This window comes from Crinia signifera, chromosome 5, assembly GCF_055691185.1.
Source record: "Crinia signifera chromosome 5, ASM5569118v1, whole genome shotgun sequence".
Classification (NCBI taxonomy): Eukaryota; Metazoa; Chordata; class Amphibia; order Anura; family Myobatrachidae; genus Crinia; species Crinia signifera.
Window position 1 is genome coordinate 66,049,125 of NC_139221.1, and position 18,514 is coordinate 66,067,638.

The following is an 18,514-nucleotide window of genomic DNA, read 5'->3' on the forward strand; positions in this document are numbered from 1 at the left end:
CCAATGACCGAGAGTAATAGTCAGGTTTCTAGGGATGACCGGGATTCCTGCCTCTGAAGCCAATGACCCTGTATCCAAAGACACCGCCACTGACTGCATCATGGCCAGGAAACCGGCTCGACAACACCTCTTTATTTTGTACCGCTGCCTGTCACCACCCCTCAAATGCCTGCAGCACGTCAGTCATGTTGTGACATTTGGGGCACTACGAGCAACATCTTCAAATCTGGGGTTTAGATGTCAAATGATTTGGGAGAGACCTTATCTTTATCCTGTGTGTTGGAAGCCCGGTAGTTGTATCTGATCAAAGCAACACAATATACAGGGAGATAATGAGAAGAATAAGGCGTTTTACCTTTAAAGAAGACAAAATTCCCCTCACTGTTTTCGTAAACAGCATCAATGCTTGGGGGCAATCCCCTCCAGAAGTACGTAATCTGCATAGGGTATCCATCCATTACTTTATTATTCCTAACACGCCAGAACCATTGATCCTGTAGATAAAGATGAATCACTGGGTTACACAATGAAACAGCACTGGAACTGTATAGTAAGAAAACACATTTCATTTCTAGTTATTGATATACAACAAAAACATATGGGCCCTTATTCTGATCGGTGCGGCCGGATCCGAATATGCGGCCAGGACCGTGCGTGCGAAACCCCGCCTTCCATATGGATCGCCAACTCCGTCCGTACGCGGTAAGAAGCTGGCCGAACGGACCGCACGTGTATTTTTCATGGAATACGCCTCCTCCATCTCAGGGAACCTCCCCTATCATTCGATGGTCGCAGACCATCGAATGCAGGACCGAGTGGTCCACCAGCTCCCGCAACCTCAGACCACACGGGCATTTCTCCGTGCAAAAGCAGGGATCTGGGCGGGCAGCTGACATCCGGCGATGTCATATGTCCGCCCCCTACACGTGCGTCACGGCCGCATTACCATACATACGCCCAGCGTTTGCATGGGAACGCCCATGAAACGCGGGGCGTATGCATATGGTAATGAGCCCAAATAGCCCTTCACGCCCCTCTCCACCCCCTGTTCGGAGTGTTCACATTTCATGCGGGATTTGGCCGTACGCCCCGCTCGCACATGCGCAGAGACGCCTCTGCACATGCGCAGACACAAAACATCGGCGGCACGAACGCACGCGGATATTATCGCACCAACCAGAATAAGGGCCATGGTGCTTATTGTGAGTTGGGAATAAAAGCAATACATACTGGTAATCTTGTATTTGGAACAAATCATGTATTAATACACAGGATGCATATAAATGTATTATGTTCTGCACGCAGGGTAAATACAGCCTGCTTTTGCATGTAGCCCACAAATGCTGGAGAGATTTAAGGTGCCCATGCATTAGGCAACATACATACGATTTTTATGTGATTGGATTGATCAATTGAATAAAAAGCATCCAAATCGGTCTGAATCAATGAGCAGTCTCCTTGCGCACCGGAGCCTGCGAGTTGCACTGGCTGCAGAAGATATCTGTTGAATCACAGCTAAACCAGACAGGCTTGGCTGGGATAGCATGCGATATACCATATGCAAAAGGACCGCATACGATATATTGCATGCAATCCTGCAACCCAGGAAGGTCCCAGGCATCACAAGCAGGATCGCCGGTGACTTCACCCAAATGTATGGCCAGCTTTATATTTAATATACCTACACGCATACATATGTATATACCAGCTAACCATCGCTTCTATCCCTTTCATAAATACAGTACGACCTTTCCACTTCTTTCTTAATTAGCTCATTCGCTTAATTGTCTACAACGTGTAGAAAAGTCGTCTACTGATACTATCATGAAAGTCAGGTCACATGCTACCGAAAACATATTAGCACGGTAAGTATACATTTCCCCTGATTTTATAGCCTCATGATTAAAATCTGTAGCCCAGAGGAAAGCGTAGAAGGTCACTGTTCCTGTTCTATAAACGATGGGAATGAAAAGGTTGTAGATTCAACAATAAAAGGAAGTGTTCTGTGGAAGGGAGAGACAAAAAAAACTAATGACATCCTTGCTTTGGAAACAGAATATTTGTGTAACAGGTTGCATTTGTGTTTTAATGTTTAACACAAGACTGGCTGGTTAGTGTAATTTGTACATTAGTGTTACAGTTCATCATGGCCGCTCAGGTAATCAGCACAACCCAGCACCTGACAGTATTAGGCAAATGCTGTTTTCACGCCTATTTATTCTCACCAGCTCAATTATCAGCTGCACGCATCAGCAATAATGACAGTACCTCTGCATCCCAGATTGTCCTGTGCACATCTATGGCGTGCAAGGAAGAACCAGCGATGATGATGTGCATGTGGCACTGGAGATAAAGTCAGAACGCCGGCAGTTCACTGCCATAGAGGACAAATGAATATACCCCATAATGGGCCTGATTTTCATTAGGATGCTATGTGCATCTAACCAGCGTTTGGGATGCTGTCATTTAGAATACCGACGCCTAAAGAGGGAATCCCATCAGGGGTCAAGTAAGTAGACACACCTAAAAATAACAATGCCGGCCCGCAGCCTAACCCTCACCCTGTAGCCTGACCATAACCCTTTCCATTAGTACCTATCCATAACTCTGTTGCACAAACCTAACCCCCCTGCCATACAGCCTAACCCCCCCTTCTAAGTGCCTAACCCCAAGCTGCGGGCTGAAGACCGCACTGGCTTTGACCCTGTATTTGGAAAGTTTGCAAAAACGGGTCTGCCAGTGTAAAAAAAACGGCACTTAAACGGTAATATACCGTTTAAGAGATGCGGTGTGAAAGGGGTTTTACCTGGAAGACCCGTTTTTGGAAACGTTTTCAAATACAGGGTCAAAGCCAGTTATGCGGTCTGAAAGCAGCATAAGTGCAGCACAATTGGTAGCGAGTGAGTTTAAAGAACTTTACATTGTAATCCTTCAGCAGTACTAAGAGTATTCCTTAAAAAAAAACACCCCACAATTCCAAAGATAATTATAGGTAGGAAAATGCTACCGTTAAGCTCTGTGAGTTTTTGGCTGTAAAAGAGATGACATGCCCATCTGACACTGTCCTATGGTTTATCGCCAATTACACTTGTTATATATTCCTAGTTTGGTTTGGCAGTTCTGCAAGTGAGCATTACTTTGTTAAATATTTCAAACGTGGTCTCCTTGGCAGCTTACTGCAAGTGTGTGTGTAAATTGCGTTACTACATAAACTAATCTGCACAGCTCATTGGCCAGAATGAGACGCTATAAATAATACGGGCAGTAAATAAGCAAATACGTCAGTGCAATTGCAGCGACATTTCAGGATACAACATGTAATTTATGGACGGCATAAAATGTTATAGCATCCCGCTATGTAATTCCATAATGATGGATTTTTCCCATTTAGCAATCAGACATCACTTGGATAAGCAGCAATCACAGTCATTTGCTCAGGTCTGTGTTACGGTTAAATGGTCAGTGAACCAAATGGCCCAACTGAAGCAAGGAGCTCATTAAGAAGGGTGTTAATCTACTGTATGGCCATCGGAGTGATCATTAGAGAAGAAACAATTTGGGTATTACTTATTTATATCCTTTTTGCATTCTCGCTTCACATTTTATTTGCAGAGCACTGTAGGATACAATTGAATGGTGTTTTCTTGAATAAGACAATCTATCATAGTTTGTTTATAAATGAGACATTACCTGGGCAGGAGATGCGAGACAAAATAAACACAGCATAAGAAACATCAAATACTTCCTGTAAGAGCCGGGCCAGCTAACACATCATTAAATGCTGATATTGCCTGGTCTGCTGTCCAGCACTGGCTTTTTCTCAGGTATGATCAGTTGCTACACGGCTTTCTGAAGTACATACATTAATGCAAAGCTGTATTAAGGGGGATACACACCCCAAACCCCCCCCCCCCCCCCTGGTCACAGCTGTAAAAGGTGTGAAAAAGAGAATAGAAGAGTCATCCATACAGTTGCCACCTAGTGGATGATGTCCTGTACTGTTGCACTATTGTCATTTAACTTTCAATAGCCATTGCATCTTATTTTGGCATAAAGCAGATATTCGTCTGATGCATACTTGTCTACTTTTGAAAACTAGTTTCAGGGAGATTATATATGGTAATATAATTTTACACAGCGCCCCATTGAGGGGGCGTGTTATGCTCCACCCAAAGGGCGTGTCTACTTCCATATATGGAGAGATTGTGAAAAGAGATTGTGAATGTGGCACCTATAAGTGTGGGTGTGTACTGCTACACCTGAGAGGAATCTACTAAAATGATTTATATCCAAATGTAGATGCGCCCCAAAGCAGTTAGTAAGAGCTACTATACTTGGTAAAGTGCTGGGAAATGCTGCTGATGTATCAATGTAAATGTAACTGTCTCTCATGCCTTTTTTCCCAAAAATAACAGTGTAATGTGGGCTAGGTGAAATGAGGGAGATTGCTAGACTAATGAGGGAGAGAGGGAGATTGCTGCTATTTCAGGGAGTCTCCTGCAGAATGCAGGAGGGTAGGCAACTATGGTCTGATGGGTGATAATCATAGGCCCAGTAATGTGGAGGGGGTACAATCAATAAAACAGCTGGATCACTGCGGACACTACGGGCAGTGTCAAGATCAATATAATACACTTTCTGGCTGCTCCCACAATTCCTTCCACCCAGTCCTTCTCCAGGGCCCTTCAACCAGATTCTACTGTGTGTGTCCAGTTACTGTGGGCTGGCTTCTCCTCTGGAACCAGCCCTGAGCCCTTCTCACCTATCACTTCATATGCCTCTCCTCTCTTCTCCATCTGTTCGTACCCACTTACTCATTTTGGACTCGAGCACCCCCCCAAACTAAATTCACACAACACAGGGATGGGCTCCTATCGGTGTTCCATATTTGCCAAATGCCAATATTTTATGTGCCTCATAGTTCATTAAATATATTTTCTCCTCAAGTATTTTATGTCGCTCTGTTACAGATAAAACATACTATTTGTTCTGCATTGTAATATTTGTAATTTTATTTCACCTTTTCTCTTTTGGGTGGTCACATCCATTAACTGGCGCAAATGGCTGGTTGGCACATTTTAGCCTGCGGGGCAAGCTGGTAGTGCCATGCCACAGTGCATGAGCAGTAGTCAGTCTTTTAGTATCACGTTATGGTGCCAACTTATAAACCTTAACATCTGTTTTTATTGACTGTTCTTGAGTTGATGGCTCCCCTCACCCAGAACCAATATGAACACAAGACAGGCGATATGTGAGGAGATGAATCGATCCAGCACTTAAATTGAGGCAATATTTGGGGTAAAGCAGGCATGTCCAAACTGTGGCCCTCCAGTTGTTGTGAAACTACACATCCCAGCATGCCCTGCCATAGTTTGTTTTAGCATTCCCTAATAGCAAAACTGTGGCAAGGCATGATGGGAATTGTAGTTTCACAACAGCTGGAGGACCAAGGTTGAACATGCATGGGCCAAAGTGTGAAATTGGGCAGTATTTGCAGGGAAAAGTGTTGGATGACATTTAAATGCAGTCTTTGGAGATCATGTTTGGCGGGTTTCTGAAGCCTCTTGATGCCTACATGTCAGAAGATAAACTCATGAGTGAGTATATTTATATAGCCTGAGGGTGTGGCCTAATCATGACACCAAAAACATTAAAAAAGTGTGTAAAAACTACATTTGTTGCTACATGAAGTGGGCGGTGGCTATGCAAAGTGTGTGTGTGTGTGTGTGTGTATATCCGAGGATGCATGATCAGTACGATCACTCTCCCCATCCCCTGACCTACTGCTGGTCTGACAGATGAGGGCCTAATTTAGCATAGATCATTCAGTTATATAATAATAGTTATAGCAGTTGCATAAAATGTGTGGTTTGAGTTACAGGAAGATGGCGTTTAGTGGCAGAAACTTGGAATTTTTGGGTGTGCTTTTGAAAAATGGCGTTTTTTTGGGTGGGTCTCAGATGTCAGCAATGACCACTTCCAGCCTGATTCTTTAGCAGATTAGTGGAAGCCCTAGACTTGCACAGATGGAAAAAAAACAGCCTACCCACCAGCAGGGATATTTTATGTACTGTATCCCATTTTATTCAAGACTTTGTATCTGGTCTTTCACATTTTGTAGAGACTGCTGGCTTTATGTGAGGATAAAAAGTTTTGGTACTCTTTACCTAGCACGGCGCCCATCGCGGTCATCGCGGGCATTGAATGCACTAAAAAATCGGGTGCGACGCGACCGACGCGATGCCCGCGATTTCCCATAGGGACCAATGTTAAATTTCTCAATTGACCCGATTTTTCTGTTCAATGCCTCAATTGACACGATTTTTCCATAGGAATCAATGTTAAATGGCCCACAGAGGCCAAATAGCCACCCTGAAGTGTGAAATGGCCCCCACGATTGTTAACGCCACCCCGCGATCAACGTGAACCCGAAGCGTGGCGAGCGCAGCGAGCCCGCGAGGGGCGGCGGTACGCGTCCTACGACCTTTTCATACCCCCACTATCCACGTCGGCGTGGAGTTGAGAATAGAATAGTGTGGCGAGCGCAGCGAGCCACCGCGCCTGAAGCGTGGCGAGCGCAGCGAGCCCCGCGAGGGGACGAGGATACCTGTGAAGCCCGCGAAGGGACGCGTTTACCTGTGAAGGTATCCGCGTCCCCTTGCGGGGCTCGCTGCGCTCGCCACGCTTCGGGTTGACGTTGATCGTGGGGTGGCGTTAACAATTGTGGGGGCCATTTCACACTTCAGGGTGCCTATTTGGCCTCTGTGGGCCATTTAACATTAGTTCTTATGGAAAAATCGTGTCAATTGAGGCATTGAACAGTAAAATCGGGTCAATTGAGAAATTTAACATTGTTCCCTATGGGAAATCGCGGGCATCGCGTCGGTCGCGTCGCACCCGATTTTTAGTGCATTCAATGGCCGCGATGCCCGCGATTTTTTTACCTGCGATGCCCACGATCAAAATCGTGGGCGCCGTGCTAGGTAAAGAGTACCAAAGTTTTTACTTAAAAAAAATAATAATAATAATTAAAACAAGTATAATAAAATAATAATTATAGTGATGTGTTTATGGCAACAGTTACAGTTATTGCACATTTTTAATCCTAACAAGGCTAAAACTATCATCTGTATATAGGTCTAGTGTCCGTTTATGTGTCCTCGAAACACTGTCATCTGTTGGCAGCGAGTGAAACTTCTCTCTCACACACGCACAAACACAGAGGTAATCACAAGGTAGCAGACTAGCTTTCAAAGCATTTGCTTTGAGCAGGCTTACTAGTATCTAGTAGTAAGAATTTAAATGTGCCTATATTTTATTATTTATAAAATGGGACACATTGAGCATTCAGGAATATAAAAAGCCACTATCAAAATGAAATGCTGTGATAAGTTAGGCTTTACTACATTGCAAATTTAGTAGTGAAATTTTAATGCACAGATCCAAAGCAACACATCAATATTCTTAATTAATCTGAAATATTGCAACCATAAGTAATTGAATATTGATTTGTAAAATGCGGCGTGTTTTATCTCCATACTGAGAAATCATGATGCCTGCGTGTGTGCGGCTAGAAATAAAAATCTTGCTTATAATTCTGCCTTGCTATGAAATATTATAGGAGTTATTAAAACTTTTACTGCATGTTGTGGTTGTATGATGAATTGTTTTTAATACAATTCAAAAATCCAAGACTTGAAAATAACAACCAGTGTGACTGGCAACAATCAGACAAATGTTGATACCGCTATGTACCATTTGTGTGTTACTGTTTTCCTATGGCCCAAGGATGGAGCAATTGATAAGCAGGGTCTCAAAGTGAACTTGTGGGTCCAGCTATGAGGGGTATGCACATAGAATAATGGCCATGCCCAGGGGCGTAACTAACTATTTATCGCCCCCCCCCCCCCCGCCGCACGTTTATTCGGCGCCCCCCACCTAACCTGCCCCCCCTTCTTACCTGCGGTCTGCGTCTCGCCCGGCTCTCTGTCGGGACCTTCCTGACGTCACGGTCCCGGCCGGCTCCTGCTGCTACAATGAAAACGGACTCTTAGAAAATGGCTGCCCCCATACTGCAGATAGAAAACTGTCTGCAGTATGGGGGCAGCCATTTTCTAATTGTCAGTTTTCATTGCAGCAGGAGCCGGCCGGGACCGTGACGTCAGGAAGGTCCCGACAGAGAGCCGTGCGAGACGCAGACCGCGGGTAACTATAGCCCCGCAGCCCCCCCGGCGGCGCCCCCAATTTTTCTGCGCCCCCCCGCCACCGCGGGGGCTGCGGAGCTATAGTTACGCCACTGGCCATGCCTATGCGGATATGACCACGCTGATCTTGCAAGAAATAGCTATAAACATATATCACAGCTCTTTGGCAATGAGCAAAATAGAACGCACATTATTCCCTTTTATACTGGTCGCCTTAATCCTGTGTGTGAATCCAACAAACTGTACAAGTCATTCATGTTAGGTAGAAGACTGCAAGGAAATCACTCAGGCATTATCTTCATAACCTCCCTTTTCTCTGCCTATTTTACGGTCGATAGGTCAACTGTACCAAGGTTGACAGTCAATAGGTCGATGGTCTAAAGGTTGACACATTGAAAAGGTCGACATGAGGTTTTTTTTTAAATCCTGTTCATACTTTACCATCTGAGTGGGCAAAGAGGGAGAATATAATAGTGTGCCAAGCGTAGCGAGGCACTGTGGCCATTTTAGATTAATGCAACTGGAAATGGCGACACCTGAGTTCTCCTGTGATTCTGGGCGAGATGCAGCAAAGTTTCGCAGGTTTGGCTGTGTTCTGCATATGCACCAAGCCCGAAATGCAATCCATTATGAGGCTTGGATGCGGTGGGCAAGACCATCTACAGATTGGCGTTGCCCTATTGAAGCCTATGAGCTTCTATCGTGCTTTCGTGCTGTGAGAGATCCAACATGATCCCTCCCATCACCCCCCACGGCGCCCATGTCACTCGACACATGCGCAGATAGAGTTTCGGCTCCTAAACCCAGAAGTCCTATCAACACAAAACACAGCTGTTCTATGCAAAAAGCTATATGCATGTAGCGGTAGTACATACGGAGAAAGGGGGATGCATCGCATCCCCCATCGCGCTGCTTTGAACCAGCAATTTAAGTGTTGCAGACCATTTTATGATATGCATGATTGCTGCACTTTTATAGCACCTTAAACTACCTCACTTCCTGTCACCGAGTTCATGCAATATGCCACACATCTCCTGTAATGCAGCATATATTTGCCACACTTTGGTTACCAATGAATAGGGGCCACCTCATAATGGGCCAAATGTATCAAGCTTCAAAAAGTGATAAAATGGAGAGTTATAAACAACCAGCCAATCAGCTCGTATCTGTCCTGTTACAAGCTGGGTTTGAAACCTGACAGCTGTAGGACCTGATTGGCTGGTTGTTTATCACTCTCCACTTTTTTTTAAGCTTGATACATCTGACCCACTGTCAACACTACAGTGCGGGGTGTGGATCGTTTTATCGACCATGGTTAGGTCGACAGTCATTAGGTCAACACCGTTGGTTCGACAGGTGGTAAGGTCGACAGGGTTCTAGGTCGACATGGGTGAAGGTCGACAGGTGTCTAGGTCGACATGGGTTTAGGTCGACATGGGTTAGGTCGACAGGTTGTTAGGTCGACATGGGTTTTTTCACTGTTTTTCGACCCGGATGTCAACACAGTCAACATGGACACAGTTGGAAGTGAATCACAGGCCCCTCGCATCGCTCGCCATGCTTCGGGCACGGTGCCTCGCTGCGCTCAGCACACTAATTTATTCTCCCACCACGCCCTAGTGGATGGTAGGGCATCAAATACCGCCTGTCGGCACATGTCGGGTGAAACAACAGTAAAAAACCCATGTCGGCCTAACGACCTGTCGACCGGAAGCATTTGTCGACCTTAATCCATGTCGACCTTGTCCCATGTCGACCCAACCGTGTCGACCTAATGACTGTCGACCTAAGTGTGGTCGATAATTAATACCGTATCCCACAGTGTGATAGGGCAGATACAGTTTACTCCACGGAGCATCGGGGTGATCACATGACTCTCCCATGACTGCCAAAACCCGGATATATGCACAAACAGTGTTAAATATTTATCATCCTTTACTTTTACAGTACTGTATAGTGCTAGCATATTCTGTTGCACTTTACAATTGGTATATGTAATAAAGAAAATTAACTTGACATTTCAGTCAGAAAATTGTGTGTTTTATTATAAGACTATATTCTAAATGAGCTATATGCACCTGGGGCAACTTGATATTCTAAACTCCGATAAGACAGTGGCAATGTCATATAAGTATTTAAATGAATGGCATTAACCTTGGAGCTTTCAGAATGCATGCCAATGGCATAAAACATTCCTAATCACCTACCAGCCGCACAATAATAAGTGTAGAAGACAAATTTACTGTTAAGTAACTAGGATGGCGCCGCCATAATTGCACCCTCAACTTTTTTCACAGCAATCCATCTGCTTTATTTGCAACATCGGTTACAGCTATAACAATTCCCACTCAGCAGTAATCATTGTGGAGGTGCCCAAACCAGGTGCAAAATGTGTGTGTGTGTGCAGGGCCGGTGCAAGGCACCGGAGCGCCCCAGGCGAGTCGGGGCGGGGGCAACCCGGTGCCCGGGGGGGGTACCTGTATTATGAAGCTGTCGACGTCCCTGCAATGCTGGAGCGTCCAGGGGTGTCTGTGCCGCGGGGGTACCTGCGGCGCTGTCACTGTAAGTGTATAAAGCTGCTGGCGGCAGCGGGGTCCCTGCAGTGAATAGAGAATAGCTAGCGCTATGCGTGTGATGGCGCGGGAAGCGCTTCTGATTTTGAAAACACTTGCCTGTTTTCAAACCCAGAAGCGCTTCCCGTCCCGTCGCGCGCATAGCGCTAGCTATTCTCTATTCACTGCAGGGACCCCGCTGCCGCCAGCAGCTTTATACACTTACAGTGACAGCGCCGCAGGTACCACCGCGGCACGGACACCCCTGCCCGCTCAAGCACTGCAGGGACGCCGACGCCGCCAGCTATATGCTGGGGGTGAGGGGCGAACTGCCGCCCTCCAGGTGCCGGCGCCCTAGGCAAATGCCTAGAGCTGCCTAGTGGTGGCGCCGGCCCTGCAAATGCCTAGAGCTGCCTAGTGGTGGCGCCGGCCCTGTGTGTATGTGTTTTAACCAGTGTTAGATTAAGTAAAAAGAATAAGAGAAATATTGAAAAATACAAAACTCGTCTTTTGGACAACAACCAAATTGGCAACATTTTTTGAATTTTCAAATAATCCAGGTAAATGTCCATTTAGCACAAGCAAAGTGAGAGGCCCCATTCCTACTCCCAGCTCTCACTGGCTGCCTGACAAACAGACACAGCCTCACAGCCTCTCCATTCCAGTGGTGACAGTGTCACCTCCGATATGTACAAGCTCAGCTCCAGTATCTGCTGATCCGCCCTAACAGTCTCTCTCTCTTAGCCGCTGTACACTGTCGCCATTGGTTCCTAGCTACAGGTAGCACTGCACAGCCGTTCTCAGTCCCTTGCATGCCTCCAACACTACTCAGCTTCAGCCGCTGCCTGGCCCCTTCCTTCTGGCTGTGTGCGGCATGACCTTGCTAATGTCACGTCACACACAACTGGGTTGCCAGGGGCAGTACCAGGCAGCAGCTGATCTATTGCACAGCAGCGCTCCCCGGGCCCTGGACACTCAGCTGTGTTGTTTTTTTAAAGGGAGCGGACTGCAAAAAACCCTGCTCTGTTGGGACCTAAAAAAACAACCCACTACTGAAGGGGTTAACTAAGCCGAGCAATAACGATTTAGTGATCAAGGTTATCACTGATGTTTGCCACGTGCGCTCCCACCTCAGCTCGTGCGACAGTATATAGAGCGGGGAGGAGCGCAGCACTCAACCATGTACCCGTTCGAAGCAGGGCCAGGTCGCTAGTATATTCCATTTTAACTGTGGGTGTGGTAGCATGTACTGGGAATGGAAGCAGCTGGCACAGTTTGTGTACATATATACAGGGTGCTCAGCGGGGCCTGTGTCCGCCCCCAACCCAAGTCCATGGCGCATAGGACAAGAAGAGAAGGACGAGTACAGCTACTCAGCTGCAACACTCCTCGGATCAGTACCCAACCCATGCTGGTCGATGGCCCTGCAAATACATACATGTGGGATACTGTAATTCTAATGTAACAAGCTCAAAAAATAAAATTGCCAAAATAGGCTCAGCACGGGGATAAAAAGACCCTCAGCGTGGAAGGGGTTAATGCTGCTTCATTTGTATATTGTGGTATTCAAATATCTGGAAAATCACAATAAATAAGTGTACATAAAACAACAGCCAGTGGAAGCTTGGGGAAAGGAGTGCCAAGCTTCCACTGGCCAGGCACAAATGTTTCAGAAGCATTCTGATATTCATTGTGATTCAGTTTTATGTTACGCTCCGCGTTTGGTAAATGCATTTAGCTGGATGCTTAAAATAGGGATCATGGACCCCTAAGATAAATACATTAAATACTAAATAAGACAAGCAAAGAATATAATAACTATTGTAGCAACCAATGTAATTATTCCTATAGCATCAGCAGCCTGTTATCCCACTGGCCTCAGCTCATAGCCCTCTATTAGGAAAGCTCTGCTAGTTTATGCTCTATGCTATCCCAACTGGCATTATTATACAGTATATTTTCAATCAGCGTCCTCTGAGCTTTCATTCCCTTCCTTGAGGGATGTGCCTCACAAAATCTGGAATTTCATTTAGCGTATTGGAGGAAGGCGCCAAAAGGGAAGACGCTCATTGCTGAGAACATCAAATTGTAAAGGAAATTTTCCAGTAGAATACCCATAAGGCTATTTATCTTTCAAGGAGAACTTCTGTTTCTGTACCATATGAAAAGGAAAGTGTGGGAAATGTTGAACTCGTTTGTGTTTTGTGCAAAAGGAAAAGAAAACAATCATAGTGTAATATATTAAACAAGGGTTGCCAGTTTTTTTGAGGCAGGGGGCCGGGGCAGCTGACGGAGTAGGAATGGGGTAGGACGAGGCGGTGCTAGAAAGGCATGATGTGTTTGTGGGGGCATGGCCAGCACCATTGTGTCCTTCTAGCCACACCTCTGCCATGCAATGTTGGTATTTCAGGCATTGTATAGGGAGGGGGGGGGGGGCTACAATGATATTCTGCAATGATGTGCTATGCGTCATTGGGGGGTGGGGGTCGTGGAGGATGGCATAATTCCGGGAGGTTTGCCTACCTTTCCGGGGGCCGGAAGGGGAACCCGGTTTCCAGGGAGGGTAGGCAACCATGTATTAAACTTGTGTCCCAGCCGCCTTCCGCTGTATATATGGCCTGATCCAGCTTTGTTGGCATAGCAACAAAAAAAGCACACAAAAAATGGGCAAGTCCATGTTGCACTGCAGGTGGGGCAGATGTAACATGGGCAGAGAGATTTTGATTCCAGTGGGGCATGTAAGTGGCACTACGCTGCACAGACAAAAATATAACCCAGCCAAAAGCAGAAGGATCAGACACCCCTCAACCCCACCGTGGGACACAGCCATCACTGGGAGGGAAGCGGGAGCGATCTCAAAAAAAATTGGACGATCCCGCAAAAATCGGGAACTTTTGGAGGTATGCTAAAAGCACTGTTACAGGGGCATCTTCAAAACTTTGTGACCACACAAAGTTCTTGCTACACCCCTGGCTAGATTCAAAATGTTGCAACTAAGTAAACTAACACTATGGGTGAGATTTAATAGGATGATTGATTCATAAAGTGAGAGATTTGGTGAGAAATCTCCAGTTTTTTTAAAGCGGCAATCATTTACACAGCAAAATCACACTAGTTAAGCAGTGTAAATGATTGCCGCTTTAAAAAAACTGGAGATTTCTTACCAAATTTCTCACTTTCTGTATCTCTCACCCTATTAAATCTCACCCAGTATGTTCATTACAATCACATTTATCTATCTTTCTGTCTATTGCATGCTCTGGCACAATGACTTTTCATTATTGATATATAATGCTGACTATGCTGAACAATGAAATGATGTGTGTTCCTGTCCAAAAATGCTTTTAGCACACACCAAAGCGCAGTAGGCCATATTTTCACTGCTTCTCTTCTAAGAAACAAACTACTAAATATTAAAAGAAATCAGTGAAAAAATAAAGGCAGGAGCAGGATGTCATCTGCAGCACAGACAAAGGAACTGCCACACAAGGCTTATTCATTTGGCAGGAAAAGATGGGGGGGTGGGTTGGCTCATTAATATATCAAAGCGTTTTTTCTTGCCTCAAAAACTTTAATATCTGAGGGACTTCTGAGGAGCTGATAAATTGCTCGTACGACAGGTGCAGAAGAAATAACAGACTTCTGCGATGTACTTGTTTGCTTCAGCTGTTGTACTGGAGGCTCTAAACACTGGACATATTTTTTAAAACTACAGAATGCTTGTGAGAAAAGCTAAAACTCAAATATATTAATATCCATGGCTACCACAATGGAAAGATGTATAGGGGGTATTCAATTAGCACTGACTGTTTATCCGGTATCAGGCAACCACCAAAATACATTAAAATCTATTCCTTTGCATCCGATAGAAACTCTGTGCTGCTGTTGTACTGTAATTAGTAGTGAAGTCAGAATCCAGACAACGTGAACACACAACGTCACTTACTGAATCCCCTCAAATATCGTCTTTATTTATGTATTATTTATTTATTAACAGACACATATTCCACAGTGCTTTACAGAGAATATTTGAACATTCACATCAGTCCCTGCCATACATACCTGCCCTCCCGGAAGGGCCGAGAGGGTCCTGAAAATAGTGTCCCGCTCCTGGCCCCCCGGAAGTGTGGTCAAGCCTTGCGCATATATTGGGGCACCCCGTAATGGTCCCTGCACCCCCCCCCCCCTCTGACGGTGAAATACCGGCATTGGTGGCTCTCTTTGGAGGGGGCAGGGCTAAAATGATGCAAATCCTGTCATTTAGTATTACCCCTCCCCGAAGAGCCGTGAATCACGGCATTTACAGAACTGGGGGTGGGCTTAGTGGGGGGGCGGGAAAAGCTGCAGAGATTCTCCTTTCCAGGCTTCTCCCAGAGAGGAGACTCTAAAGGTAGGCAAGCATGGCAAGTGGAGCTTACAATCTATATTCCTTACCACATGTACACACGCACACAGACATTCTAGGGTTCATTTTGGAAAGTATATTTCCAGTATATTTTTGGATTGTGGGAGGAAACCCATGCAAGAACAGGGAGAATATACAAACTCCGCACAGTTAGGGCCATGGTGGGAATCAAACCCATGACGTCAGTGCTGTGGTCAGTGCTGTAAGACAGTAAATGCTAACCATTACACCACCCGTGCGGCCCATTTAAAATTTATTTTGCCTTATTATGTCTTGTGGTGGATTTACTAATATATTTAATTGTTACTTCATGACCCAAGACTTTTTGGAGGAAAGGGTAGGAACATTGGGGCAGATGTATTAAGCCTTAACAAAAGATGAATGCAAGGGTGATAAGGAGAGATAAATGTCCAGCCAATCAGCTCCTTACTGACTTTTTTCAAACACAGCTTGTAATATGAGAGTTAGCAGGTGATTGGCTGGACGTTTATCTCTCTTTATCACCCTTGCATTTATCTCTTGTTAAGGCTTAATACAGATGGGTCAGGTCCCATCTTTGCAGGGGATGGCGCTGGCGTCGCCAGCCGCCATCCCCCGCCAGCGCCATGGCGATGGTGAGAAGGGGACGCGCGCGCACGAGAGGCGCGCGCGTCCCCTTCCGACGGCGCTTCCATCCGTTCCCCGGGTCCCCGCCGGCTTGCCGGCGCTAACCCGGGGTCCCCGCCGCCTGCCCGCACCCCCCCCTAACCCCCCCTAACCCTGTCCGTCTCCCTGAGGCGGAGACGGACAGGGTTTCCGTCGCGGTAGCGACGGAGACTGAGACGCGCGTGCGCGTGAGACGCACGCGCGTCTCAGTCTCCTCGCTGGCGTGGCTGCTGGCGGGTCGCCAGCGCGTACGTTCTGGCGACCCGCCAGCAAGGATGTGAATAGTAACATACTGTACATCTACCCCACTGTACCTGCTGAAGCAAATCTGCTGGGGAGTCACAGCAATGTAATCTGCAGTCATATTTATGTAACATTGGTCCACCAGGGCCATAATTATTATTGGTATATGCTCAGTGGAGATGTGGTGGCCAATGTCAGAGCCTGGAATGCCTGGAAAGTGCCACGGATTATGCACCTGCAACATTGTAGCTTATATTGAGGAAACATGTAGGGTAATATTTCTTAACCGTACCTTAAACACAAACATCTCCCTGCGCAAGATGGCCAGTGTGTCGAAATTGCCATCGCAGATGTTAGGCTTGATCCCTGGATAAGATGGCCGGTCTCCAGTAGGAGGTCTGGGAGGTCTAGGTTGCCGGTCATTCTTGCGAGGATCTGCTGGTGGATTAGGTCTATGTGGTGGCACTGTCGGAAGAGGTTTTGTTGGTGCTGGGATCTTCTCCGGTGGACCTAAGCAGAGATAAGGTGAGATGTGACCAATAAATACTTAGCCATAATTGTTATGGACATACTGTAGGGCCTTTTTCAGAGCTGATCATGGTGGCGTGATTTAGCAGCACCCTGCGATCAGGTATACACAGCCCAGCCAGGGTGAAATCCAGCCCCATGCAAGCCTGCAAATTGCTTAGCAAGGCTTGTGAGCTGGATCGGTGGATTCGCTACAATTCCATATGCAGGACACTCACCATTGAATGATCCCCCAGTATGTGTAGTCTGTGCGTAGCCCGGGACTTACTCAGTGGCTGTGATAGAAACAGGCTGATGGGGGGGGGGGGGGGGGGGGCAGAGCTGATGTCACATGACTTCCCCTCACACACTTGGCCACGCCTGCGTATTACCTGACACACCCAGATAACAGCCGCTCACCATGGAATGATCCCTTAGTGTGTGTAGTCTGCGCGTAGCCCGGGACTTACTCAGTGGCTGTGATAGAAAAAGACTGTCCGGGGCCAGAGCTGACGTCACACGACTTCCCCATAAACGCCTGGGAGCACCTGTGCTTTTCCTGACACTCCCACAAGACATCTGGTTACACCCACAATCGAATTGCATATGTCCAGAAGTTAAAAAGTAGCAGGATTTTATGGCAGGGCGGCCTCACACAGGCAGAGCCGAATTTCCCATTAGGCACGTGAGGCACCGGCCTAGGGGCGGCACATGTTTGGGGGCGGCACTTGGATGCCTGTGATAGTACTGTCAGCCCAAAATGTACCAATAACTGCAAAATATCCACTGTACTGTACTATATTCCATCTTAAATAGAGTGTAAATGGATAGGACATACAGATACTGCCCCTATAAACTGTCCTACTTAGTAAACATTATTGTTGTGCCTAGGGGCGCCCTCCTCCCTAAATCCGCCCCTGCACACAGGCGCAGCCTATTGCTAATTTGCAGCGGTGCGATCAGGTCTGAATAACCCCCATAGCCATCAATACTAATTACACCAGTACTCCTAGGTGGTCTTCACTTGTTGTGCACAGTTATCAGGTGCTGAGGCAGAAGGTTCTGGACGACTCGGCCACAAGTTTTTATCACATAAAAAGGGGTACATTTACTAAAGCTTCTAAAAATTAAAAGAGGTGAAGTTGCCCATAGCAACCAATCAGATTATGTATAGCATTTCACTATTGCATCCTAGAAAATGATAGACAGAATCTGATTGGTTGCTATGGGCAACATCACCTCTTTCATTTTTGGATGCTTTAGTAAAATTTACCCCAAAATGTGCATCTTAATCAGACTAATGATAAAACAATTGGAAGCCACAAAACCACAGCTAGTTTCCAGTGATCAGATTGATGTGCACCATCTGTATGTCTGTGTGTGACTAAGGGCCAGATGTATCAAGCTTCAAAAGTGATAAAATGGAGAGTGATAAACAGCCAGCCAATCAGCTCCTTCCTGCCATGTCACAGACTGTGTTTGAAAAATATCAGGCAGGAGCTGATTGGCTGGCTGTTTATCACCCTCTATTTTATCACTTTTGAAGCTTGATACATCTTGCCCTTAGTCTGGAGAAGTGGATGCACGAAAGCAAAAATGCGGTAAAACCCTCGTTTTCGGGGTTTTCACCACATTCCAAGTGCTCTAAAGCCCCTTCGCTGGGGCTTTATTAGCAAAAGCTGGTGATTCCCTATAGAAGCCTATGGGCTTCTCTTTGCGGCACTGTTTGAGGGATGCCTCCCAGCATGCCCCAAGGCCAGTACCGTCACTCTGCGCAGGCACAGGGGGGGGGTCCTGGGTCTCAGACCCGGAAGTTCAGCACCAGAGCAGCATCGCAAAGGACAGCTCTTATCCATTGTGTTACTAATCGCATATGTTAGTGCATATGCGATTATTATGGTGCAATGTCCGGCGAGTGCCGGTGATGAAGGGGGGTGGGGGGGGGCAAATATTAGTGC

The 18,514-nt window shown here is 46.4% G+C and overlaps 1 protein-coding gene across 2 annotated transcripts in view; it reads right to left on the reverse strand.

The window, feature by feature from the left end:
* The window catches only part of MMP16 (matrix metallopeptidase 16), a 184,070-nt gene that overhangs the window by 17,187 nt on the left and 148,369 nt on the right, over positions 1-18,514 (reverse strand). For both annotated transcript variants that reach the window (XM_083187385.1, XM_083187384.1), the window contains 2 exons: positions 16,342-16,559; positions 356-494 (listed from right to left, as the gene is read on the reverse strand). In XM_083187385.1, the coding sequence (XP_083043511.1) occupies positions 356-494; positions 16,342-16,559 (357 nt within the window). The remainder of the gene's footprint in view (positions 1-355; positions 495-16,341; positions 16,560-18,514) is intronic.